The sequence below is a fragment of the Sylvia atricapilla genome, chromosome 19 (assembly GCF_009819655.1).
Source record: "Sylvia atricapilla isolate bSylAtr1 chromosome 19, bSylAtr1.pri, whole genome shotgun sequence".
In the NCBI taxonomy this organism is placed as follows: domain Eukaryota; kingdom Metazoa; phylum Chordata; class Aves; order Passeriformes; family Sylviidae; genus Sylvia; species Sylvia atricapilla.
This window is the reverse complement of record NC_089158.1, coordinates 5,735,187-5,761,777: the sequence shown is the minus strand read 5'-3', so window position 1 is coordinate 5,761,777 and position 26,591 is coordinate 5,735,187. Positions and strand designations below refer to the sequence as shown.

The 26,591-nt window shown below is 43.2% G+C and overlaps 2 protein-coding genes across 2 annotated transcripts; one reads left to right on the top strand and one right to left on the bottom strand.

The window, feature by feature from the left end:
- The first annotated feature begins 1,636 nt into the window (after positions 1-1,636).
- ZDHHC12 (zinc finger DHHC-type palmitoyltransferase 12) lies at positions 1,637-7,074 on the top strand. Its single transcript, XM_066332698.1, has 5 exons — positions 1,637-1,829; positions 2,135-2,271; positions 3,170-3,256; positions 4,388-4,554; positions 5,044-7,074. The coding sequence occupies exons 1-5, from the start codon at positions 1,745-1,747 to the stop codon at positions 5,351-5,353; spliced, it is 786 nt and encodes a 261-aa protein (XP_066188795.1). The 5' UTR covers positions 1,637-1,744; the 3' UTR covers positions 5,354-7,074.
- An 860-nt stretch (positions 7,075-7,934) lies between these two features.
- PKN3 (protein kinase N3) lies at positions 7,935-26,586 on the bottom strand. Its single transcript, XM_066332696.1, has 22 exons — positions 26,534-26,586; positions 22,817-23,099; positions 22,126-22,274; positions 21,206-21,335; positions 20,941-21,092; positions 20,378-20,573; positions 19,892-20,080; positions 19,545-19,654; positions 18,933-19,076; positions 17,895-17,970; positions 16,304-16,490; positions 15,480-15,591; positions 14,596-14,672; positions 13,235-13,301; positions 12,559-12,650; positions 12,017-12,193; positions 11,867-11,929; positions 11,242-11,318; positions 10,607-10,749; positions 10,282-10,389; positions 9,633-9,713; positions 7,935-8,819 (listed from the first exon to the last, which is right to left on the bottom strand). The coding sequence occupies exons 1-22, from the start codon at positions 26,555-26,557 to the stop codon at positions 8,607-8,609; spliced, it is 2,850 nt and encodes a 949-aa protein (XP_066188793.1). The 5' UTR covers positions 26,558-26,586; the 3' UTR covers positions 7,935-8,606.
- Between the last annotated feature and the right edge of the window lie 5 nt (positions 26,587-26,591).

Here is a 26,591-nt window from a genome sequence, read left to right as displayed (position 1 = left end):
TTTGTATGAAACTGAACTGCCTCTGAAAACATGCTGTGTTCTAAGAGTACAGAGAGATACCTTAGCCTTCCAGCAGCATGGGATTCTGCTGAGATTATATGGGATTCCATGAGCTGGAATGCCATAGGAACCAAGAATCTCCACTCAGAAACTTGCTAGTACAGACTTTCTGTAATTGAGCTTAATTTCAACCAGTCACTGAGGCTGAAACCCTTGAGACAGAAGAAAAGCTCTGATCTCTGCAAGACAGGTTTCAAAGCTGAAGGAGAAGATAAAAAGAGTAACATGCACCAAATTATTTTAATCACAAAGAGAGTGAGAATACATTCCTTAGGACAGATTATTGTAGAACATCAAAATATTTCTACTTTCAAGTGGATAATATTATTACTACTCAATTTGCTTTCATTAAGCTTTAAAATTTACACCTCTCTGTGAAGAAAGAAAGACACTACCCACCTTCTCCTGAGCACCAGTACAGCCTGAGGTGTCTGAGGGAAGAGAGCCATAGGCTTTGCATTTACCTAGAATTAAAAAAACAGAAAAGTGTTTGAAGGATTACTGGAAATTTAGTCAACAGTTTAATTAACATTTCAACCCAGCTGTCTCAGGTAAACCATTTAAGTGACCCACACAACCAAGTGCTTTCCTGGCATCAGCAGGTGGCCACTGACTCATGTGAAGAGACTAAAATAATCAGTTTGTGAGCAAACAATACCAAGGAATCCACCAGCAGGTGCTGGAGGGTAAATTTATAAGGAATATTTATTTCCAATTTTTTTATTGGGAAAGAAGGTAACAAAAGCAGCAAAGTACACATTAAAACTCAACGAAGTTTAAAGGGAAAGCAATGATTTTTTGGAATTTTTACAGATCTGTGATGACATTCATCTCCCTTAGACACTCAAAGTGTAAATATATATGTGCTATGGTCACCTCGGTGTTGTTTTTTCTTTGTTTGGTTTTTTTCCTTGTTGTTTTTTTCTTGTTAGCAAGACACAAAAACCATCTCAGGTGCAATTCAATTGCATTTAGATGTCTGCTCAGCTGAGAAGAGAGTCTATACCTGCTTCCCTCAGCAGCCCTCGGGGGATTCAATGACTTCACCCAGCCAGGAGCCTCTTGACTGCAGACATCTCAACCAGATCAAATCCCCCCTCGAGTTATGTCAAACATTCTTCAGGCTCTGGTTAATGGGGCCGCGTAGGTGCTCCCAGCCAGGCACAGCCTCTCTGCGCTTCTTCCCGGGGGCTGGAATCCAACACATGGAATAACCGCGTTGGCGATAGCAGGGTTAACGCCGTGTAACAGCTCGAGGAGCCTTTGAACGGCACCTGCCGCCCGAGCCATCCCTGCCAGACCCTTCCGCAGCTCCGTACACCCAGCAGAGTCAGCCGCGGTGTAACCTGAGCAGTTTGCCCAGCCCTGCGCTCCAGAGCCTGGGGCGAGGGCGGGAGGGCACGCGGGAAGGGCTCAGGAAAACATTCCTATAGGAAAAGCCTCGCAGGGCACAGCAACGCCGGGGCGGTGTGTCGGACAAAAGGATCCAGGAGCGCCCCGTTCACGGCGTGTGCCGAGCCCGGGAGGGCAGAAGGAGGCCAGCATCCCAGCGGAGCCTCCCCCGCAGGGCTGGGCCGCCCTGGCCCCGCCTCGGGGCGCTGCCCGTGTCCCGTCCAGCCCCGGCAGCGCTGCCCGGAGCCCTTCCGGGCCGGCGGAGCCCCGCGGCCCGTAAAGCCGGCGGCCCATGGGCCCCGGCGGCCGCTGGGTGCGGGCGGCACACGCAGCCCTCAGCGCGGCCCTGCTGCTCGGGCTCCTCCTGCACCGCACGGGTGAGGCGGGGAGCGGGGTCACTCCGCCCCCGGGGGCAGGCGGAGGACGGGGATCGCGGCCGGGATGTGCGGCCCCTGCGGGACGCGGGCTGTCTGCGCCCGGCCGCGCCCCGGGGGTGCCCCGAGGGCAGGTGGGGGTCTGGGGAGCTCCTTCTCAGCCTCTTCTCTCTCGCCCCGTGCCCTCTCTCCGCCAGGTCTCTCCCCGTTTCCTTTTCATAGATGCGTGACCCTTTGGTGAGGCCAGAGGGAAAAAACCCGGACACTTCATAAGGAGTGCTGCTCTGTGTTTTTGGGATACCTTTCAGATCTCCAAAAGCAAGAGGAGCGCGGGGAGCTCCTTCAGCCGCTGATCTTCGTTTTGCTGGTGTTATGCTCGGTTCTGCTGTACTTCAAGGTGTCCCTCATGGATCCAGGTTTTGTTAAACCTGAAGAGGAAGTGAAGGTAAATCCCTTCATGAACAGAAAAAAGTGGAGTAGCTCTGCAGTCTGTAGGCTTTTCTACTTTTTCCACTCTGGTAGATAAGAACATTCTGAAACAGTTTCTGTTGTGCTAGCATGAAGGACACAAGCAGATACCATTGGAGATGAGGACAGACGGTCTCACACTGGTATTTTGTAACACCAATAGGGTTTACAGGCTTTAAATGTGCCTTTCACACCACACTGCCCTTGTACATAACTGTGCCATTTGAGCCCAAGTCCTCTCCTAGAGCAGAGGCTGCAGTGCCCTGTGTATAATCACCTATTTTATGATAACCACTGCTAAGAAGCCCTGAATTGAAAGGCAGGCTTGGCACAGTGCTCTCTGCAGCTCTGTTTATTGAACTCTTTATGGATTTGTTGCCCTCTCAGAGAACATGTCCACAAACAAATTACAATGAAATAAATGGAGATGGCAAAGTTTCAGTAACTTGCAGTCTGCTCAAGGTTCACTGCCTTATAGACAGTGTAGGAAAAAAGCATTATCAATCTTAGTCATCCATCATTAATGTCAGTGTTGGCTGTGTATGACTAATTAGCACTGCTCATACTGAAAAGACATTGTTATTGTGTTTAGAAGTGAAGTCTAACCTTGTTTTTGTACCAGAGTGTATCTTGTCCAGGGTTATTTCTGCCTCTGTGCAAACATTCTTCGGAGGGTTACAGTAACCTGTTCTCTCTCACTGTACCATAACTGTCTGCAGCTTCTGTAGGTATTCTAAGGAATTATTTTGTTCCTAATGATAGCGATAACAAGCACTGTGTAACTGTTAAGTAAAAGGATCCAGTAAGACAGCTCAGTCATGTCTAGACAGCAGCCCAAGAACCCTCCTCAGTGCCTCCCTTTCTCTTTTTTGTAGGAAGGTGAAAATAAAGGACAAGGTGTGGTGATCCCTCAGATTCCAGGTGACATTAAGTTGCGGCGCTGTGGTTACTGCCTGGTGAAGGTGGGCATCCAGAACATGCTGCAAGAGGAAGGGATGAGTGATTTGAAAGCTTATATTGTTCTTCAGCTGATGTTGATCATCTGTAATTGCTGCTCATAGGCTGACTGTGTAGCTACACAAGTAGTAGTGATGGACACTGGCACACAGGCCAGTTTTCCAAGGCTAAAACAAGTCCCTTCTGGCTTATAGAAATAAAAAACTGTTTTTGCCATGAGAAAATTGTATTCCACATTTTTACTGCCAGGTAAAGCCAGACCTTGCAGTACTATCAAAGAAATTATTTTGAAAACACCTCGATAGTCAGAAAGGCAGGTGAGTGTGACATGTGGGATCTGCTCATTGTTGTGAACTTGTTCAGAGGCCTTAAAACAACAATTCATTGGCCTGAATGGTAAAAGACAGCATGAAGGAGAAATTACAGCAATGAAATCAGCTCTTAAAACAGTTTGCCCAAAGCCTAGAAAGGCTTGTTTTCAGAGTGATCCTTATCAGTTTAATGAAATTAAGCGTTACCCCAGCTCCCATAAATTCCTGAAGAATATCAGTCAGGAGGAATGAGCTTGTTGCAAGAGGAAAAGCTGGCAAAGTACTTATACGCTGCAGGGGACAAATCCTAGGAAGCACTATTTTTCTCTGCCAGGTCTTCTACCTTCTTTGTGCCTGGTAATTGAGCTGTTTTCTGTGCAAGTGTCTTGTACTCACATGGAAGTACTTCTCTGTGCATCCTCAAAAAGCATTGCATCCCTGCTCAATCTGTTTGATAGCAATTGTCCTAGTTTTTCACCTCAATACACTGGCTCATGCTTTCCTGACTATGCTGATTGGCTTTGATTCCTTCCTTGGCACGCTGGACTTCCTATAATAGTAATAGATAATAAAATGTGAAGATGGGAGGAGTGTGGGAGAGTCATTTAAATTGAATGCTACCCATTTGGGTCTTGACCAGGAGAATCATAATCCCTTTGAGTTGTCTTAGCAATGTTGATGTGCTGTTGTCTCACAAGTGAGTTTTTTAGGGACAATATTGCGAAGAACGACAGATTTACATGATGTTCTCTTCTATCAAACAGGAGCGGGACAGCCATGAACTGTAGCCAGTGGTTTTTTTCTTTTTCTGATTGTGCTTTTCAGCAACCCATGCGAGCCAAGCACTGCCAGCTGTGCCAGCACTGCGTGCGGCGCTATGACCATCACTGCCCCTGGCTTGAGAACTGTGTAGGAGAAAGGAATCACCCCCTCTTCATAGTCTACTTGAGCGTGCAGCTTGTGGTTCTCCTGTGGGGAGGCCATGTTGCCTGGTAAGGCTGGGAGATGGCATTTGAACCTCTGAGGTTGCTGAAAGTTGTGGTGCTCCTCCGGCGGGCATAGAACATAGCAGTGGCGGCTTTGGATCCTTACCCTCTTTTGCATCCTGGAGCCCCCTAATCTTGAGCAGAATTTGATAATTTGGGTTTCATAGTTCATTTTGCTTCAGTCACTATAACATGATCTTTGTTTACACATTCAAGTGCTGGGAACTCCAACACGGTTCCAGGTGTTCAGGAGAGGAGTTAACCCAGAGTGATTGTGTCTCACAGCTGTCAGGGGAAACAGCATCTTCTAAACTTAGATTCCAATCCCTATGGTGCAGTCTCTCAGGACTTCATAGTATATTACCTCTCTGTAGTCGAGGATTATCAGCAGCTCATTAGTTATGAATCAAACTGAAATGTGTCATCGCATTTGCTTAGTTTATGAAACTAGTTCTGCTTCTTTAACTGCAGATTTATTTCTGTTTGAATTGAAAGGTCAGGCCTCTACTTTGAACAATCCTGGGAGTGGGTGCAGCACAACATTTTCCTCCTTGTGTCCTTCCTTCTGATATTCACGTTCACCATTGTGGTCCTGCTGCTGCTTGTTTCCCAGCTGTACCTGATCTCATGCAACACCACGACCTGGGAGTTCATGTCCCACCACCGCATCTCCTACCTGCGGCACTCCGAGCTGGAGAACCCCTTTGACCAAGGGATAATCCTCAATCTCTGGAGGTTCTTCTGTTCACGCCACCTCACTGCATGGGAGAACATCTATTTTCACAAGAACACTGAGCCTGTCTAGCGCCAGTGTGCCAACACACCTGGCAGGCTGCTGAGTAAAGCTTTGCTAATGCAATGGCTTCTGTTTCCTTGCACTGAACTTTAATACATCATGGACTATGCAACCTGCTCCACAACCTGTTCATCTGCAAATTACATTTCAGGGATAGTCAGGGTTATTTTTTGTATATAAATAACACTGTTAAAGGCAAGAATCCCGCTCTGGGAAGGGCAAAGCCAGCAGAGTTGATTTCCAGACTGAGCAAAGTATCTCTCTAAATTTATTTTCTTTTGTTAAGTGCATCCACATCTCTCCAGAAGAAATGCAAGATTAGTGTGACTATTTGTGTTGACTTTTCCAAGGTCTCCCTCGCCTTTTGCTGCTAGGGAACAGCAGCAGTTACAGATAAAACCAGCCAGGATCAGTGTAACTCTTGTGGCCTTTTTTCAGCCAGGTTCTGACTGTGAGAACTGCCTTTGTGCCTTTTGGCAGTAGCATCAGGCATGTAAGAAAAATATTTGAGTAAATATTTAGAGTCAAAAGCAAATTTTATCTTGTCCACATGCTTCAACTTAATGCTTTCCACAAAGACTTAAGGCTTAATACTGTTACTGTGCATGAGAAAGAGCTGTAAGACACCCAATTAATCTTACGAGATAATTAACCTGTATTTTGTGATGCCCTGAGTAGCTTCCTCACAGGTTTTTAAGTTGATGATGGTGCTAACAATTCACTGTTTTGAATCAAGTCAGTGAAGAAGGATACCATCACTTTCCTTTGGACAGAAGAGTAATCCTTGGCTACTGTGTTATTTCTGCAGATAACATTGTGCTCAGGCCTTTGCTGTAACTTGGGAGAGAAGCAGGAGCAGAGGTGGGTACCTCATGCCTAACTCAAGTAACACTGTTGATAAAACTACTACCACCTCAACTCACTAGTGACATTTTAATAAAATAATACAATTTCAATGCAAGAGAAAAGCTGCCAGGCCCTGGTTGATTAACTGAGATGAGAGATGCTGACAGCTCTCAGGACAGCAGCAAGAGGACCTGTTTTCCACTGACATAAAAGGTCATACTTCAGATTTCCATGGGGAACTAAAAGGAAGTTTGGGATGACTGATCTTAGCTTTAAAACAAAAATGTCTGTGTTGTGAATTTTAGTCCTTTTTCTGTTAAAACAAAAACAAACAAAACAAGAAAAACCACCACAACAAAATAATAGTTACAATTACCTTGTGCCTTAATTGTCTTGGCTCAGGAATTAACACCAACTCAGAAGCACTCAGGGTTTAAAGCTGATGAACATTCATGAAAAGACAGTGTAGTTACTAACACAGCACGACAGTCCGAAAGCAATTTAAATGCAGCAAAAGATCCTTTTTTTTTACCAGCTCCAGAGTTTGTAATCTGTGCACAGTCTGGTTTGTTCAGGGTACAGGTTTCATCAGAGGGATATCAGAATGCTAAGGATTATTTTTGTAAAGCTACTACACCATTCAGAAGGATTCTGCAGTTTGCTTGTGTTGGTGTGGTACCTGCTAAAGGGTGGATCATCTGTCACATTGCAATTCCTGGTTCCTCATGTATCAGGCAAGTGAAAGTTTATCAGTAGGTACAACAGCTCTCAAAGCAGTTTTGCTCTGTTTGGTTTTTCTTTAAAATACACCTGGGTGTTAACTTACCATTTCCTTTAACTCAACCATAAATTATAAAATAAAATATTAAATATGCATTTTTAAATTCTCTATGACTCTCTCTTTGAACCCAAGTTCTAGGTTTGACCTGTGCTAACAATCCACTGTGCTACTCCCATGGCACAGTGGCCTTGAACTAAAGCCACAAAACACACCACAGGGGCCAACAGCAACTGCCATTCAAACAAGAGTGAGGAAAATGTGTATCCTGCTCTAAACAGGCCAGTGCACTGCCAGAGTGAGTGGGAGGTTGAAAGGATCTTTGTACATGGGAATTTCCAGAAGTAGCTAGACTTGGCTCTGAAAATACAAAATCTAGGTTGAGTGTGAAATGTCTCTGGTTTGCACAAACAGAGCTCTTACCTCACTGAATCCTGAAGCACTGGGACCTGCCTTGGCTTAAGAATTCCCTAGATCCTTGTCTCCAGCTACAGCGCAGCTGCCTTAGTCCCACTCCTGTCTCCATCTGGTGAAGATAAACTGAAAGAACAATGATTTATGTCCTTGTTTGCATCAGATGCCTTATCTCTAATAGCCTTTCCCTTTCTGCCCAATGAGCTAACATGATTTTAAGACATGAAAATGTATCTTATCAAGTATAATTACAAGACAGATTATGAGGCAGTTACAGCACCTTTAACTCACTGATTCTCCAGTACTGTCATTATTTAGTTGTCCCAAAAAATTATACGGGATGTACACACTGATAAAATCTGTGGAGAATAACCTGACTGTAGTAATTGGTATCTGACAGCTGATGACCCCGTGCAATATGTGCACAGACAACCTGAGTGAGAAGAAAGAAAGAAAATATTACTACTGGCACTTACGGAAAAAAACTAAAGTTCTACCTGTTGAGCATTTTGGTTAGCCCTGATCTGAAACATTCAGCTGACACAAATAAGATGAAAAGCTGAATATTTATTATATGGAAAGGTAACTTTATTTTCAAAAAAGAAAAAATAATGTGCAAAGCTGTGGCGTTTCATATCATTAAAAACAATAGCTAGGAGTTTGCAACCTTAAGTAGAAAGAATCATCTTCCTTCTGATAAATCACTTGGATTATCAAACATCATTGTCTTGGTAGTGTTAAAGTCCATTCCTTGTCTGGCTTACACATTTTTATGAGTGGGAAATGGCATAAAATCATTACCAGGAGGGAATCTCTAGAAAATCAGTGGCCATTCCCCTACTATGCTACAACTTGAAAAAGTCACACTACTTACTTAGGCTTTTTGCAAAGAGTAACCTGGGTTGCAGAGATGATTTGATTTCTTCAAGTCCAGCTTAAATTCCAAATTTCATCTACATTCAGTGACAGAAGATATACCCAGTCAAACATTAATTATTCCTTAAAGGTAATTGACATCCAAGATCCTTCCAACAAACGAGGCTGGAAAACCCACCTCAGGTTAATTCAGCTTGCAGGGCACCTCATTCTGGAGCCTACCTGTACTACAGATCATCAGCACTATCTGTACTACAAATCCTGTTGGCTTTTCCACTGGCCCTGCAAAGTCTTCTCTATGTTCTCTCAAGGTGGTAACAATCTCTTCATGTTTTCACAGCCCAGGAATCACACATCTAAAAGGTGTCTGGAAACAAAGTCAAAGTCTTTGAAGACAGTCTGCTCCTTCCGGGTTAGGAGAGAAACCTCCTCAGGAGGAGTAAGGATTGGCTTTTGGGAAGTGAACTCTTCATCGAAATTGCTGATGTCAGTTGGATCTCTTAATGTGGGAACAAAGGGGGGCTTCAGCCTCCTGGCAAACAAGGCATCCCAATCCATTCCCTGTAATAAAAGGAAGGCAACAGGCCAGATTGACACAAGGATTATTTATGAAATGTGAAAGTCAGAGGGAGAATTGCAACCTCCATTATGGATCATTTGCAACATGTCTTATTTCTACAAATTAAAAAAAAAAGAACTGAAAAAAGCCCCAAAACAAACAGCACAGGAGGTAATGCAGAGATTCCATGCAGTGTATTTTTACAGCTGCAGCTGTTTTTAGGAGGCACAAAACTACAGCTCAGCTGTGGCCAGGTGGATCCCAGCAATTTCTGCTGACATCCAAGTTTTTTCTTGCTCCAGTGCAAAGTCAGACAAGGGTTATAAGGCTAAAAACTTGAGCAGATGAGTAATAATGAAGAGGGATGGCAACACCTTTGCCTGGAACAGACACATACCCCTGACACAATGCAACTTAATCTCCATTTCTCTTAAGAGTTATGTCTCCTGCAAATGCAGGTGATCAAATAGACTGACTGGCAATCACTGTCACCACAACATCTTTGATGCTGCAGTTTGATTTTAAAAGGAATATTTGTTCATGTCTCTAAAGTGAAGTATATTTGTACATAGAAGAAGCACGATCAGAAATAAACCAGCTTTGGGAGCATACAGACCCCAGAAAACAGACTTGGGGAATGTCATTTCAAGGCAGACTTGAAACACATATTCCTGAATGGAGCAATGAGGTGCAACAGAAACTATCACAAAGATCTCTCTGATAACAAAGGGAAATAAGCCTCAATACCAACAGAGAGCAAATCACACTCTGCTCAAATGCAAGAAACAAGGGAGAGGTATAAACCAAGTTCCTACCTTAAAAAAGGGCTGAATTTTAATCTCTTCTGCATCTTTTTCCCCTGCTCCCAGTCTACGCTCTGGACATTTCCGAAGCAGCTGCAGAAATATCAGTTCAAAATTAAACAATAGGAACAAGGATGGACAGAAATAATCTGTTCCAGAGAGAAAAACAAAAGAAAGGAGGTGGACTGATCCCTCGGTGTTTCCTCATTCTCACTTTGTACCAAGGTCATCATCTGCCAGGAATAGCTCAGACCTAGTTCCTTGTAAACAACTTGCCAACAGCAATAAGATACCTGCCACAAACTGCATGGAGCATCTCAGCTTAATTGTGCACCTGTGACTATGGGGTCACATTCAAAAACTGAATCCAGTCATCTCCACTGAATGGCTCTGACATTGCTGCCCTTGAATCAACACTTCTCTGTGCCAGACTTAGCAGGAACAGTAAGCAGCCTGCTTAGTCATCCTTACACGGAAGAACTGCATTTATGTAAAGAGAAGGAAGGGAAAATATGTTCAAATTTTAAATATTTCCTTAGCCTATGCAGGCAGCTCTAGATTACACACACAAGTGCTATACAATCCTGATCAAACCCCTCTGGATGCACTTACACAGTAAATTCAGATTCCTCAGGCTCCCAGAGACCCATCAGCCCTTTACCTTACGGATTATGGAAAGTGCTTCAGTTGAAAGGAATCGTGGATACCGGACTTCATCATTGACAATGCTGTCAAAGACTTCCTCCTCATCATCTCCAGGGAATGGTGACTGCAATTGGGACATTCTATTATTCAACCCACATAGCACCCATTCCTCACTATTAAATAAGCATGAGAATAGCAGGGAGTTGTATGGATTAATTACTGTTTGGCAAGCACTATGAATGAGAAAAATGCAACTAAAAGTACTAATAAATAGTTGTCTACATTTAGGAAAATTTCATCTCGGGTGGTTAGTGAGATCCCCTGAAGGAAGCTGGCCTTACCTCACCAACAAGCATCTCATAAATGAGCACACCCAGGCCCCACCAGTCCACTGCCCGTGTGTACGAGATGTCCGTCAGTACTTCTGGGGCCAGAAACTCAGGGGTGCCACAGAAGGTGTTTGTCCGGTCCCCAAAACCTATTCCTGTACGAAACGGACACTTGGGTAAAATCCAGCACAAGGCACTGAATGCATCTGATGCAGCCTCATCTCCTAAAAGCTATGGTTTGTCACCTGATGTTGTTACCTGGGCAAGGGGAATTGCCAGTGAGAAGTGTGAAACCTGAGGCCCCCAACGACACCAAATAACAAATATGCAGACAATGCTTAAATAAACAGCACACCCAAGGGAACTTCTGAATGTTCCACTGCTCCTTTACTCATTTACATGTTTTATATTATCCTATATTCTGGCTCCTTTGAGCAAACAAGCACATTTTAAATGTTTTCATGAGTCTCTTGTAGATTACACAAGGTATTCTTCCCAAATTCATCATGACCAGATAGATGAAGGTTTTTTTGTTGTTTGACTTTTTTTGATTTTAATTTTTAAATGGGGATTAGTATAAGTTACACACAAACACCTATTAAAGCCCTGATCCTGAGGGCTCAATTTCAGCTTCTCCAGTTACTCACCTTCCTTACACAATCCAAAATCTGCGATCTTCACAAATCCTTCAGCATCTAAAAGGAGATTATCCAATTTCAGGTCCCTGCATGCAAAGGAGATGAAAGAAAACAGTGGATGAAGACTGAGATTGCCACCAAATATGGGGGTTTTTTTGCAAGAGGCAGAAGCTAGGTGTTAATAAAGAAAATAAAATCTAGATTGAGTGAAGTCTACATTTGGTTTAATCATGCATTATTTGGAAGACTTCCCTTAATTGATTAATATTTTCCCCTAAATGAAAGGCTCACAAAGCAGCTTGGAGCTGAGTGGAGCTTATTCATCTGGAAAGGAGCTTCCACAACAGCATGACAAATTACCTGACTATCCCAGTGAAAAAGAAAGCAGTGACTTACAGGTGCCCCCCAGAATGTATTGACATGTCACAGAGGATTAATCACCTGCAACATGCCAGATGAATAGCTTCTAGGTGACTTTCTCTACTGTGAGCACGATGAACATGCTGATAGTGACAGGGAAAATAAAGACAGGCAGAAAGATTAGAAACCCCAGCAAGAGAGTGAGTTCCAGACACAGCTACAGGAAAAATCAACCTTCAAGTTGCTCAAGTGTCTTGAGTCTCTGCTGCATTACCTATAAACAATCTTTTTCTCATGCAAGAACTGGAGCCCCAAGACTACACAGGCTGTATAAAACCTAAAAGACAGAAATAGTTATCAGGTAATATATGAGATTCAAGTTAAAATTTTATAGTGCCTGGAGACAAGGCTAATTCTAACTCACTGTGCCATATGCTCTGGAAAGACATCTTCATGTATGCGCATCATCAGATCCCCCCCTGGAGTGTATTCCATCACAAAACAGGCATGATGAGGGGTCTGGAAACATGCAAACATGTTCACAAGGAATGGATGATCAGAAGAATTGACCACCTCAAATATTCGCTTCTCACAGTTCAAGCTGCCAGGATTCAAAGAATGAAAACGTCAGTGTTAAACAGACTCAGCAGAAAAGCCTGTTTTGACAAAGAGGACAAAAAAGAAAATCTTTACATCTTAATTTAGAGAAATGAAATGTGAGGGCTAATATAATATTTATCTTATATATTTCCAAATCTTGAGTTTTAGAGTGTTCTTCAGGTGTCATTCGTACAAAAGTTAAACACAATTCTAAGTTTCCTTATTTGTAATTTTAGTTATCCAAGTCTTAAGGTCACATTTAATCCTAAGAGTACCACAGCCAGTACACACCATACCTGCTAACATTTGATTACAGTTGTGGTAATGTAGCCTCTGGCAACAGTACCATCTCTAAACAAAGCTCACCTATCAATTTCATCTCTCCTAATAATGTCTTTTTTCTTCAAGGCCTTGATGGCATACAGCTTTCGAGTTGCCTTGTATTGGGCCAGCAGCACCTGAAAGACAACAAAAAAGCTGTACTTCAAATGATCACATATTTCCTTATCTGATTCCTTTGAGTCCTTTGATGCCAACTATTTCCATCTACTCCAGACAGTCATCCTCAAAACCAAACTCAAGGAACTTGGAAAAACACAGCACTTCTGTTCTGCTCCTTGTGCTGCAGCAGTCCAGAAGGATGTCAGTGTAAGTTATGTCCTTCTCCCAAATAGTACTATCACAGCTGGCCTGGTGCTTTAGGAACCTCATAGTTCTCACACAGGGAGCTATGCAGTTTTGGGAATGGAGCTCTTCCACTACTGATTGTCATGAAAGGAATGGTAATGGTATGCTTTGATTTAGCACTCTCAGGATAGCTTTCTCCAGGCTTTGAAGTCACAAATCCTCAGGAATTTTGACTGTTAATAACAGTTACCAGCTGCTTGTGTGGCTAGGCTGGGTTTGTGGCTGCACTGGGCTTGTTGTTCTGTATTTGCACTGCAGCAGATCTCTCCTGTACAGCAATGTTCCTTTTCAGACCCCCAGGCAGAGCCCCATTGTCACAACCACTGCCCTCCTCCACAATGTACTTCTCTACTACCTTCCCAAAGTGGCCACGGCCCAACATAGCAATGCAGTGAAAATCCTCGAGCTGAACTGTTCTTTTCCTGCAGAAAAACAGAAAAGAGACAGTACCCAAGAGATGCATGAGCAGATAACAAAGGATTGTGTGTTTGTGTCAAGGGAAGAAGCTCTGTATTAGCAAAAAGGAAAGCAATCAGCTGTGCCAACCACCTCTCACCTAATCCTGACAACTAAAGCTTGCGCTGCTGTTCTGCCACTTAAAAAGGAAGAAGGTAACCCTGATGTAAGGAAATTGGCAGCAGTCTGACTTCCATCTGTACTGGCAACAGGAGCAACAATTCTGACTCTTCTAGGCTTGTTCTCTCAGTTACTTTCAATAACAGGATTAGTTCCTCTCCAGTCCAATCCTCAGGGTAGTAAAACTCAATTTCATCTATGCTCCTTAGAGCAGGCTCAGCAGCAACTGTAATCAGACATGAACATGTCTACAGTGCTAGGAGGACAAGAGTGTAAGAAGAACAGAAGTTCTCAAGCAGTAACTGAAAATAAAACACACCAGGACAACAGACAATATGTTGTTGGAAGAAAACGGCTGAATAAAGAGATGTCATAGAATGTAATGTCAGCCACAAGGTGTTATCAAGGAAATTCAGGCTACAAAATTGCTAGCAAATAATTAAAAAAACCAAAACAACCTACACCCGAAATGCTTTAGTTGAGGGTCATTTTTTAAAAGGCAACATACTCCTCCAGTAAAGTGAAATGAAGAGCTGAGTATCTGTCCATGAAGATTTTGCTGTTTCTGCTTTTTAAGTCAGTCTTTGGTCAACAACAGTAAACTGGTTTTTTTACTTGTCTTGGGTATCTTTACTGCTGTACTACATACAAAACGTGTCAGTATAAGTGCCACAGACTATAATCAACTTCCTGTTTTATGCCCCTCATCATAGTAAGAGACAATGAACAGCAAATCAATAGAAATAGAGGAGTGTGAGGGATGCCAAAAGTAGTTCTGGAATGTATTACTTAGCACACAGACACATCTAAATATACTACACCACAGTACTTCAAACACAAGGAAGCCCTTGAAGGCAGCTAAATTACTTTACCTTCTACTAAATCACCTCTTACACTGCAATGCACAGTCTACTAATAGGCTCACTATTTGGGTTAATGAACAGATAAGACATGGCAGACATTTAAACAAGTGAAGTTCAGAGCAGATTTTTCATTGTATTGTCCACATTCAGCATTAAAAATTTGCTGCTGAGAAACCAAAGCACACCTTGAGCAGAATTTTAGACTTCATGTTCAAAAAATTGAGCCTAGTGACTCCTTAATCTGTGACCTGAGACAGCCCATGCTATCCACAGTTACCTTGGAGACGCCGGGACTGGAAATCCTGTTACAGGAGTGGTGCAAGACTTTTCCTCAACATGCAGCCTCTTCAGGCACTAGGAGGAAAAAGAAAAATACAGTGGGTCATTCTCTGAAATTACCAAGTCTACCTGAACACCCACATCCAATTTTTCTCCTTTGCTAGGATCCAGCACGATCACAGACATATTCTTGCAGATGGTCATTGCCTCTGCTTGGAGGTAAGTAGCATAAAAACAGATTATCTATGAGCACACAAAATTATTTCCATGTACAATAATTTTATAGGGTCAAATCTTTTAAAAGAAACACTTTAAAAAGTCTAGGATAGAACATTTACTTCCCAGAAAATGGCATCTCACATCAAGAGTCACAATGATCAAAGAATGCAGTTTCTTCTATCATAAAAGCCAAATGAAAAAGGGTAAAATGTGGTAGAACAGGCCATTTTACTGCTCAAAGAAATTTTCCTGCCCCTTCCTGTCAGAAAAGTAGAGCTGCTCTTGGCTTTGCCCAGTTTCTTTAATGACAAAGAACCTCACTTGCTCCTAAAGTCTTGCTTACCCTCCTTCCCTGCTTTCTCTCTGCAGTTTGTCAGTCTGTTCTGTACTCTTGCCCTAAACTCCCAATGCTGAATTTTGCTTCTCCAAGAAAAGCAAGTTATAATTTTTAAGAAAAGGAGGGTGGGGTGGAAATGCAACTCTTTCTGAAGACTCCATGCCAAAATGGTTCACTGGATTCTGAATTCCCTGAGATCAGCCAGCTAAAGAAGCACCTGCCCAAAGTAGAGCAAATTTCTTCAGTAATAAACAAATAAGAAGAGCAGGGCCTTGAAAGAACATCAACCAGCAAAGATCACATTCCCAATTAGCTCAGATGGTTACCGGAGAATCTGTGGAAGATGGTGTTGATTCCTTGGAGTTGGCTGTCAGAAAAAGGCGTGGAGGCTTGGGTGGTGCTTCATCAGCAAATGTAAGCTTAGCCACAGGGAAGTCACTGCATTTGTAAGACAGAATTGAAGATTTTGCCTTAGGGCAGAGCACTGTACACAGACACCTTTGCATCACCTCTGCTGGGCTAGTTCAGTCCAAATCACTGGACAACAGGACCCCCTGACTCACACCGTAAGTCTGTGAAGTACCAACAAGACATTTTCTCTCCTAAATTAATTAAAAGTCAGTTAGACTCACATTCTAATACTGGTTCGCTGATGCTATAAAATTAATGAAACACAGGTATGTAGAAATAAGTCAAGAATTTAAAGAAATCTTGATTTTAATAGCAACACAGTAACTGAGTCAATTTTTTTCCTTTCCTATGTCCTGTGCCTCAGTGGGAATAATGTCTTTAGAGAATAACTGATTCAATTTAAAATAATATACCTTGGGGGAAATTTTCTTCTATAGCACATTCAAAATCTCAGCTATGTCCCTTCTGAGTGCTACATTACTCATGAAAGCAGAGTGCATTTTTATCACAACAATCACATGGTGACCTTACATAGATCAGTTACTGCACTGGTGAAGACATTTAATGAATTGAATTTTCTTTCCTTTAGAACATAGAAACTGTACATCTTTTTTTTTTTTTTTGACAGATACATTTTTCTCATCAGTATCTTGCTCCACCTCAGTAAGGTGCAACAGAATTCTAAGATATACCCTACACCCATTCCAGAGTGTTATGCAACACTCAGGATATCACTTACCTACTCAATTTGGCCACTGTATCACCATGACTTTGTGGGGAAACTGGAGGAAAATCTGTGTGATTAGGATCATGAAGTGGGGGACTCAGAGTGCTGATGGAACTGCAGGGAGGGAGGAAACTCATCATCAGGCGACCCCAAGCTGCAACATTCATGTTCATTTGAGGAGCTCGGAGAAATTCCTTCCCTAGAGGAGTCAGAGTCAAACCACCAATAAGATTACAACACACAAATTACAGTCTCACGTAGTGTTAAACTAATTTTCAACCAAACACCTGTGGGTTACCCCAAAAGATAGCTCACTCCTGGGAGAGTGGGCTTTTCTTCAAGGAATAAAGATTAATGCTGATGATGAAACAGATCTGCTATTTCACGTAAGTTCAGCTCCATATACCATAACAATCTTCAAATTGAAATTGAATGGAACATTAAAAATTTATTTCACTTCAAGGCAGGTTTTCTTCTCTTTCAACACTACATTTTAATTATGCAGCCTGTTAACAGGAAGTTTCTGAAAATGTGTTAAAAAGAGTAAAACATTTGGAATATTTTCATTATTTTTACTACTTTCTGAAGAGTATAAATACAAAATCTCATTTATCTCCACTGCCATGAAAGCTTGGTATGTAAAATCTAACCTTATTCAACCTCACAAGAAAAGAATTTGCAGAGAAATAAGAAAGTATGCAAGCTATTCCAGTCCATAAATCTCTTAAATCTGAGATGCCAGCTCTAGAGACTTGATAGATAGTCAGTAGTCTGTTCATGCTACAGTGTTCTGTAATTCAGAGTTTTCCAGAAAAGCTTCCAATACCTGTTCATCAGTAACAGCACGGCTGGTTAAATTAGTACAGTTTGAGCCCTGGATCTTCTTATAGAAGCATGGAATGCTTTGGGTTGGAAGGAACCTTAATGACCCTCTAATTCAAATCCCCCACCATGGGCAGGGACATCTTCCACCACTCCAGTTTGCTCCAAGCCCCATCCAACCTGGCCTTGGACACTTCTAGGGATGGCACAGCCACAGCTTCTCTGGGCAACCTGTGCCTCACCACCCTCACAGGGAACAATTTCTTCCCAACATCCTGCCCTGTCAGTGGGAAGCGATTCTCCCTTTGCCTTGTCACTCCAGACCTTTGTCCAAAGTCCCTCTCCAGCTTTCTTGGAGTCTCTTTAAGGCACTGGAGGGGCTCCAAGGTCTCCCAAGAGCCTTATCTGAGCTGAACAGCCCAAATTCTCTCAGCCTGTGTCCAGAGCAGAGGGCTCCAGCCCTCTGAGTATCTTGGTGACCCTCCCTGCTCCAAGAAGTCAATCTCCTTGTTATGCTGGAGGCCCCAGAGCTTAGTAGTCTGTTAAATAACTAGCAATTAAATCCTCCTAGCAATGTCAATTGTGAGTAACAGCACCATGACAATACTACATTACAGATGGTGCTGCAGCCAGACTGTCTGCACTTCATGTGACTGAACAAACTTTCACATACATAGTAGTTAGTAAGAGTTTTAACATCTCCCAGAATGAGTAGGACAGCTGAACCTGCTTGTGCAAACCCCTGCTCTCACCCTGGACAGTCACTTCTCCAGCAACTCACCTTTCTGTTTGGGGAATATGCGCTTCTGTCGCTGCAGTTTTGGCTTCCTCTCAATGACAGGATTACAGAACATCACCTGACAGAGAAGACAAAGTGATTTGTCAGGATTCTCCATTTAAACTGTAAACCCAAATTTTCAAACAAGCCTGTTTTCTCATCAAAATTTCCATTCCTATCTGTTTGGTAAGTTTTGAGTCACTCCCAGACTCCAGACTCGGTTATTCCAGATTCACTCTCTAATCAGCTGCTAGTTCAGTTGTGGGTTTAGGGATTGGAATTATCTGCTACCTGAAATTCAGAAAACCCCCAGAATTAAGACCAATTTGCATCTCCCAAAAACTATCTAATTTGTGAAGCCATTCATAAAGAACACACCCATTTATAGGATAATGGACACACTAGTTAATGGCACAGAAGTAAAAGCAAAAAAAAAACCCAAAACCAAATGCCACAAACCAACCACAAAAAAACAAGAAGGCAGGGAGAGGAGGCAAATTTTGGTACATGAGGTTCAGATCCTACTTTGGAATGATAACCACAGGAACTTTCATCACAACACAAAGGAGAAAATACTGTGGCTTTTAAGGGACTATTAAGATGATCTCTACATTGATGGGACTTCAAACTATTATTAGCCTCAGAAAGATGATAAAATAAGCATAGCCAGAGGGAGTCTAGATCTCTGATTCTACAGTTTCTGTGATTCAATCCTGACCATTAAGCTGTATGTTTAATTGAAGTGCCACCAATGACTCATAAGGAAAGCAAATGAAAATGAACGGATTTCACAGCACATACACATATAATTACAGTGGAGCAGCTGAAGAGTCACTGCAGGCTATGGCATGTGCACATCTATTACATCATGTTGTTCCTTATTCTTATATGGGCTATTGATGCAAGAGGGTTTCAGGTATCATTCTACCCTTCTAGATTATTGCTCCTTCCATTCCTTGTATTCTGGGTTGAACTGCTTTCAGGGCAGACACCCTAAACAGACAGAATTCCCTGAAAAAGAAACAAAGCTTACATTTATACCTCTGCAAAAAGCATTCCTTGGGGCTCCAGCGAGAGGCACATCCCATGACGTTCATTATCAAGAAAGTCATCCAAACGTAAAAACTTTACTGCACAGAGTTCTCTCCAATCTCTCCAATAAACTGCAATTTCTAGCTCACGAGACTGGTGGGATGGGTGAATGGTGGGGGAGAAAAAAAAGGCAGAATAATTACATACTGCTCCATGATCTGGAAATTAAACATGTATTTGTAAAAATAAAATAAAATCAGTAAACTAAAGAGTAGGCATGAAAAACTTCTTTAGTGCTTCTGCTTCCCGGTTTTGATGTTTTTAGATCTTTTTAGCCACACGTCCTCTTGGGGGTTGGTGTCTTGGCTCCCTAAGAACCACATTACTGACAAGATGAAATAAAACTGCTCAGATAAGGACAGAAAGACAGCAGATGCTGTTCAAGCTGAATGTCTGACAGAGATTCTCTGCCTTCAGGGGAAGGCCAAGCTAACTGGCAAAACAAAGGACATGGGGACAGCAGCAATACAGGGTTGAGCTAAGTGGAATGGCAGCTAAACAAGCAAATCAGGTAAGGTTAAATGGAAAAACAAACACCACATGAATCTGAGGCAGACTTACCCGGTCCAGCTCAATGACAAAGCTCTGGTCCCACGCCTGGTTATTGACTGGTCCCCAGTTTGTTTGGCCAACCACTTTATTGTCCACTTTGAGTACAGCAAGAACCTCATCTGGGCAAAGGAGGAAACATGGATTATAACATTTTACAAAAAAAAAAATCTCATGCTGAAGGTGGACGTCCCAACCAATTTCCAGGAGATTCCAATTTCTAGGAGAACCAGGCATAATGTGGTTCATTCTCTCTTAGTTCTGCAGAAATCAGGTTTCTTGTAACAACATTCAAACCAGTGACAAGCCCTTTTGCTCCAGTATCCCACAGGCAGGTCAACAGGGAACCCTGTACTCACTACATGGCTCTTCATTCCGGTATTTTCCTGCAACACCACGGCCATGGATGCCCAGGCCAACTCGTGTCCTGGAAAGGGACCTCAAATCACTTGGACTGCCACAGATGGGAGAAGAACTTGTCATTCGGGAACGTCCTGGAACATTTTCCAATAGATCTTGACACCCCATCAGCCTCACTTCCAGTGTTCCTGAGGAATTTTAGGAGAATAAAGAATATCATTATGTAAAAGATAAAGTGATTCCAGTCAGCCTGACCTTAAAGAGGTCCCAGAATTTCTCAGATTCATGATTTCTTGGTTAATAGTTTAAATTGACTCCAGATTAATAGACTGCAAATCTGTATGCTCAGAAGCTCTGCCTGACCTAGAAGATAGAAGTCCAGCTCCTAGAAAATCCACTGTCCATATAAAAACAATGAGAAGAAATAGAATTCATTTTTTTACTCTATCCTCCTCACAAAAACACGTCATGCAGGATCCCTTTACCTGTAAGGGCTGTAGGTTTGATGACTGAAGTGGGTTGGATGCTGCCATGCCGGGCTCCCAGAGAGGAAGTGTTTACTAGCTCCTGTTTGATGAGTGCTCTTTTTGGGTGATCAGGAGAAAGCTCACTGAGCTGACGTTCCAGGGAGAAGCGCAGCAGATCAATCTTCTGAGAGGATTCTTGCAAACGACCCTGAGCCTACCAGTGTGAAGGAGAACAGAAAGCAGGCAGAAAGTTTCCATGTAGAGCCTCAGACCAGGTATTATGAACTAGAGTAAGCTTAAAAAACACTCAACAAGACAACATCTTGCTAACACAGGCCAAAGACAAAATATTTTCCCATAGAGCTTGAACCCCAGTGTCACTTCTGATGTTCCTGATAAATTTCACCTAAGGAAGGGACAGGACACTATACCTAGAAGGGAAGGTGATCCCAGTCTATCTCGACAGAGAGATAAGAAATTCCCAAATTAGTAACTTGGTTAACCCTGCTCACTCACGCTAAATCACTAATGTGGGGTCATGAAACCACCCTCTCAAGAAGGCCTGAGCAACGTCTGCTTACCTCAGCCAAAAACTTGCGATCCTGTACCCGACTCCCTCCCAGGATCTTCAGCACATTCTTTGCCCCCTCTGCTACAGCAGCTTCAATGAGCAAGTGATGCCTCAGCTCCTCAATCCGCAGCTCTAAAGGACTGATGGTGGTCCCCATCCTCACTGGCCATTTGGGAGGTAAAACACAGCAAGGATGAAAATCAACCAAGTACTGTGGATCTTAGGGCTCTGTCTGCATCTCTTGTGGGCTGTATCAGTTACTTAAAGCATGTTACCTGCTGGATCTACTGTATCTTCCATCCCTCCTGCTGACTGAGATACTTTCACAATGTGCATGCGGATTATTTCAATCTTTGTCTTGCTGTCCTGAAGCATCTGCTGAGCTGTAGCCAACAGCTTCCGCTCCTGCCAAAAGAAATCAGATGCAGAGAGAGAACCATGATCACTAAAAATGGGTGATGATGATGTCCTCACATATGAGGGTGAGGTGGTACTTGCACGAATGGTCTAAACTGATTCTGGAATGGAATACACAAGTGTTTATGTAAAGGAGGCACCACTGAGGATGAAGGACTCTGAGATCACAATCTCCATTTGCAGAGGGAAAGGACAGGTCAAGGACGTGCCCAGTTAATACCAAATCCTGTGGTCACTGAGACTTGTGCCCTGGTTAACTCCACTTACGGTGTTCTCTGAGCAGAGGTTTTGAACAAATAAAAATACCACAGCCCTCTTACACTGCTGGTCTTATTGAATTAAGCTTCATAATAAGCATGGATTTGAAATGTTCTAAATTATCTTTTGACTTTTAAATACAATTATGCCAAACTCAAAAAATGAGATGAATACGAATCCAGTAAACCCGTGAAAATTTTTCTCACATAAAGAGCTACCACATCCTGTCCTTATCCTAAACAACTCAGTTATATCAAAACATCACACCAACTAACTCAGTTACAACACCAATGCTTTCTTAGCTTTCTTTCCTTGTCAGTGACTTAATGTACCTCTTATACTACCCTTATATGCTGTCATTATGCTGAGACTCAAAGTACAGAGCTGGGATTCAGGCAAGCAAGCTTTGAAATTAATTTCTCTCCCACATCAATTATCAGAGAGAGATTTGTGTATAGACTTAATACACAATTTTGATCCAGTAATCCATGCTCCCAAATGGCTCTTTATTCCTGCTTACCTTGGATGTTGAATACATTTGGATCATGTTCTCAGCTCCTTGTTTCACTTTCATTTCAACATGCAGCTGCTTTTTCAAAGCTTCAACCTTCCTTGCCATGGGGTCTGGGTTTCTTTCCCAAAGACAGGGATCTGGAGATACAGATCCATCTGCACAAACAACACAATCAATACCATTAGTCATCTTGTTTTGTTTCGTTTCACTGGGTTATAGATGGGTGACTCTGCGAAGGAAAGTTAGGCTATAAAATAAGGTGCAAAAAGGTCTTGTCTAAAAAAAAGTGGGAAGCACTTTCAAATAAAGCTCAAGCTCATATCTGTAAATATTTCTTAATTTATCAATGAACCATCCTAAAAAGCACTTTTCCCATTTTTTAATCATTCATCCTTTAAAATACTTGGATGTTCAACTGCTCAGAAACTCTATTCAAACCTCTTCAATTCCACCCGCAACCTATTCCTGAATATTGCCCATGCCCACCACTCTCAAGTGGTTTTCTCCCTACATCTCCTTTCACCCTTTATTGCACCATTCTGAACTTTTTATACCACAGATAATTTCATCAGCTAAATACCAAGAGGCTCCCACTATTCGTGAACCCTTAATAGAAGAGGCCTTATATCAATTCAGTATCTCTAGAGATTGAAGCACTCTAACAGAATGTTCCAGTCAATCATGACCCAAGACCTACCTGTCGTACTCTCCTCTTTGTCTGTTATCACAATCCTTGCATTGAGCTCCTGAAGTTCCCAATGCAGCTGCTCCAGTTTTCGGTTGGAAGATTTCAGCACATGCTCAATGTGAACAAGATTCTTTCTGTCTGTTGTTGCTTTGCGTAGGTTTTCTGCTCCCTCTTTAATCTTCAATTCTTTCTGGATAGCCCGGCGAAGCAGTTCCTTCTCACCCTCCAGTTTCTGCTGGAAGCTTGGATCCATTAAGTTCACACCATTGCCCATCTGCAAGACAGAGCTGCCCTGCAGCCCAAGAGCATTGAGCAAGAGGATTTCAGAGAGAACACTGTCCAACCATTTTTATGACACTGCAGCAATACCCTCATAAGATTCCATTCATTCCATTCAGAAATTCTGAAGTCAATCTTTTCACTGATTTTTCAGGAAGACAAACCTACATTTCAATTGCAGAGAACAGAACACAACTTTGATCTTAACATGCCTTAATTTGATTTTAAACCATAATGGAGAAAAACCTTCATCTTACTCATCCCCTTGTTATCTGATGTCTACACACATCTCTGTTCTTCAAGAACCAAAGCTCAGCCAAAATTTGCTCTCTGATCAACATTAACTTTTACCAGTATGATGTTTTAGATACAGATTTTTATCTGATTATGCCTTGATGCTGGCTGCTCAAAGACATATCTCAGCTAATCTGTTAGAGTTTTTAGGAATGCCACAACATGTGTTAACTCTCAGCTGTTGTCCCTGAAGAAGGAAAACACAAGCCCTACAGCTGTTTTGACAAATGAACAAGCGAAAGAGTAAGTTTGACTGTCTGCTGTGTCTGACATGGTGAGCAGACTGGTGTCTCAATCTCTGTTCTCTAAAAGCCATGTTAAACACACTATTTTGAGTAGCATTAGCAGCATTCATGCTTGTCCTGGGCTTTGTTTTACACCATTTCCAATACTACTTGTTCTAGTGATATACGGCTCAGCAACAGCTCTGGACAGAGCTGCTCTGTCACAGACTCTGGACACAGCCAGTTTGGGCAGAGGAGAGGTTTATCTCACTGCCCAAATAAACACTGGACTCAGACAGGAGCTGCAAAGGGCGCTACCCAGCACCAGAACACATCCAAAGAAGAGCTTGTGCTTCTCTCTTCAACAGGAACCGCAGCTTTAAGGCATCCAAAGCAATGAATGCATTCATGACCTTACATTAATAACTCACACTGTTGGCTTAAATACAAAAGAAATGGTCAAGCACTGCTACAGTAACTGGCTTAACATCACAGAGCACATCAGTGCCTGAAGACAGAGCTCGGGAATCCCGACTTGTTTTCACACACTGTCACTGGTTGACCACATTTCCAACAACAAACCACACTGGCTTTGTGTTACTCATGTACATTAATACACTTCCAGAGTTTGCTGTGCATCCAAAGCCTCCTCCAGAAACAATTACTTAATCAAAGACTCAACCAAACATCCTTGATTAGTTTTTGCTACCATTTCAATAGTACAAAGAAAAAGAGGAAAAAAAAACATTTTAAAAGTTGGCCTAAATCCAAGTTTTAGCCACAATAGCCAAAATAGGAGTTGTTCAGATTGGTAACAAAACAAAAAGGTTCAGACTAACATCCTGATTCCAGGAAGTTCTCGCCCAATTAGTAAAGCCAGGAACTAAGCCAGAGCTTTGAAAGACATCCAAAGTTTTTGTGAGGAAGAACTTGAATCATGGAGTTCCTGAGTCACAGGCAACCTTTACCAGCCCTAAATTGGAAAATCAAAACGTTCTTTATCCAGTCTGTAGCAAGTTACTAAAAGGAGTTCAATGGTTACAATTCTCATTTAAATAACTAATAAAAGCACATAGATTCATCTTCTATCCAAACTATGCAAATAAGTGTAAGAATTTCCCTTCCTGGATCCACCCAGAGCAAAGGAATGAGCAGTGGTAAAACAGTAATACCAATAAAAGGTGCTGAATATGAAGCTTTGGGTATTGATTCAGAGAACAGGTACAGTCTCAGCAGTTCTCAGGTCAACTTTCCTCCACATCAGTCTCTGCGAAAAGCTAATCTGAATATCAGTTAATGCACCAGCCTAAATTTCTAAATGTATTTAGAATGCAACATGTTTCACTTCCCCATCTTCCCCTCTGCGGATCAGAGGGTGTCATAATGTCAACTTCCCCATCTTCCCCTCTGTGGATCAGAGTGTCATAATGTCAACATTGTTTGCACCAGGAAGATAAAATCCTCCATTTTTGAGAAGCATGGGAAAGAAAAATTTGCATTTGGGTTCAGCCTTTTTGCCTTCTGGTTCAGGAATTTTGGGGGGGTGTCAGGACACTGTCCCAGCCTGTGTTGCAGCTGTTCTTGGGCTTCCTAGGAAGGTCAGTCTCCAATATAAGCCTGAAATGCATTTACAGCTTGCAGAGAAATACCCAAAGTAGCTGAAATTGGCTTGCTTTTGGCACTTGTAGTGGGGATGCTGGAGCTCACCCAGGGCTTCTGCCAGGCTCGTATCATACCCAAGTATCCAGACTGCTTTCTAACTAGCAGAAATTTCAGCAGTATGAGTTACACTTAATCCTTTGGATTGCAGCCAGGGAGATCCCATCAATTATGCCCAGCTTGGAAATGAGTTTCACCTGCACAAAGCCCAGAGCAGACCTGGCCTTTACACTTTCACCACTAACACAGATATTGATTTATAATTTGATTTAATAAACCAATGGTGAGGCTGCCATCCTCCCTGCAGCCCAAACATTCCCAGAACATCTTAAGTCCCATCTTTCACAGCAGCTTTTTGCTGTAGGAATGAGACCCATGTCAGGAAGCCTCATGCTAGCCACATTCATGTCTTAGAAGGAACTTAGGAAAAGGTTAGAAGGCTAACTTAGGAAAAAGGCACTTGTGGTCCTGCCTGGAGCCTTCCCAGCTCCAAGGCTGAGGGTGGGAAACAGCGAGCCCGGGAAGCACCGGGATGGGAAGCACCGGGTCGGGCGGCAGCCAGCGCTCTTTGTGTGGGTCTCTCTGTCCCTTCTTTCCCAGATTAGGCTTGAAACTTTCGTCTCAAGGGAAAAGGGCAGGACATCTCCCCCTCTCCGGGAAGCTTGTTCCAGACACCAGTGTTTTCCCAGCACGGAGCCTGGCTGCCCTCCCGGCCCCGCGCCAGCCCCAGCAGCCGCCTCGCCTCCAACATCTCCTCGACGCCCAGAGATTTCCTCAGCAGGCACCAACTTGGCCCGGAACCCATTTCCCTGAGGCGAAGAGGGTCATTTTTAGGAGACCCCAGCAGCTCCCCACACCCTCACCCATCTCCCTGGGGCGCGGCCACGCCAGAGGAGGGGAAGCGCCGTGAAGCCCCTCACCACAGCCGCCTCTGCGGGGGCTCCGGGCGGGGCGGGACACAGGGTTTTCCCGGCCGGGGAGGGATGGAGAGACCCCCAAAGGGCACAGGGACCCCCAGAGGGCGCAGGGCCGCGGTGCTTTCCCGGCGGGGGCATGGATGGAGGGACCTCCGAAGGGCGGAGCGGTGCTTTCCCCGCGAAGGACCCCCGGAGGGTGAGGGGTGCGCCGCCTTCCCCTCAGAGATGGATGGAGGAGCCGCCAAAGGGTACGAGGACGCCCAAGAGGCACAGGGAACTCCAAAAGGCGCGGGTACCGCCTTTCGCTAAGGCGCTGCTCGCCCCGCTGCCACCCCCGAGCCCTCAGCGCTCACCTGCGGGGTCGCCATCGCCGCCATTGCTCCGCCCGGACCGGCACTTTTCAAACTCGGC

Excerpts from the sequence above, each read along its gene's own strand:
- ZDHHC12 (XM_066332698.1), top strand. The coding sequence starts at position 1,745 with ATGGGCCCCGGCGGCCGCTGGGTGCGGGCGGCACACGCAGCCCTCAGC. Across the intron at positions 1,830-2,134 it reads GCTCCTCCTGCACCGCACGG|ATCTCCAAAAGCAAGAGGAG; the intron begins GTGAGGCGGGGA and ends GATACCTTTCAG. Across the intron at positions 2,272-3,169 it reads AACCTGAAGAGGAAGTGAAG|GAAGGTGAAAATAAAGGACA; the intron begins GTAAATCCCTTC and ends TCTTTTTTGTAG.
- PKN3 (XM_066332696.1), bottom strand. The coding sequence starts at position 26,557 with ATGGCGGCGATGGCGACCCCGCAG. Across the intron at positions 20,081-20,377 it reads CAAACCTACAGCCCTTACAG|GAACACTGGAAGTGAGGCTG; the intron begins GTAAAGGGATCC and ends AAAATTCCTCAG. Across the intron at positions 10,750-11,241 it reads TTTTGGATTGTGTAAGGAAG|GAATAGGTTTTGGGGACCGG; the intron begins GTGAGTAACTGG and ends CGTTTCGTACAG.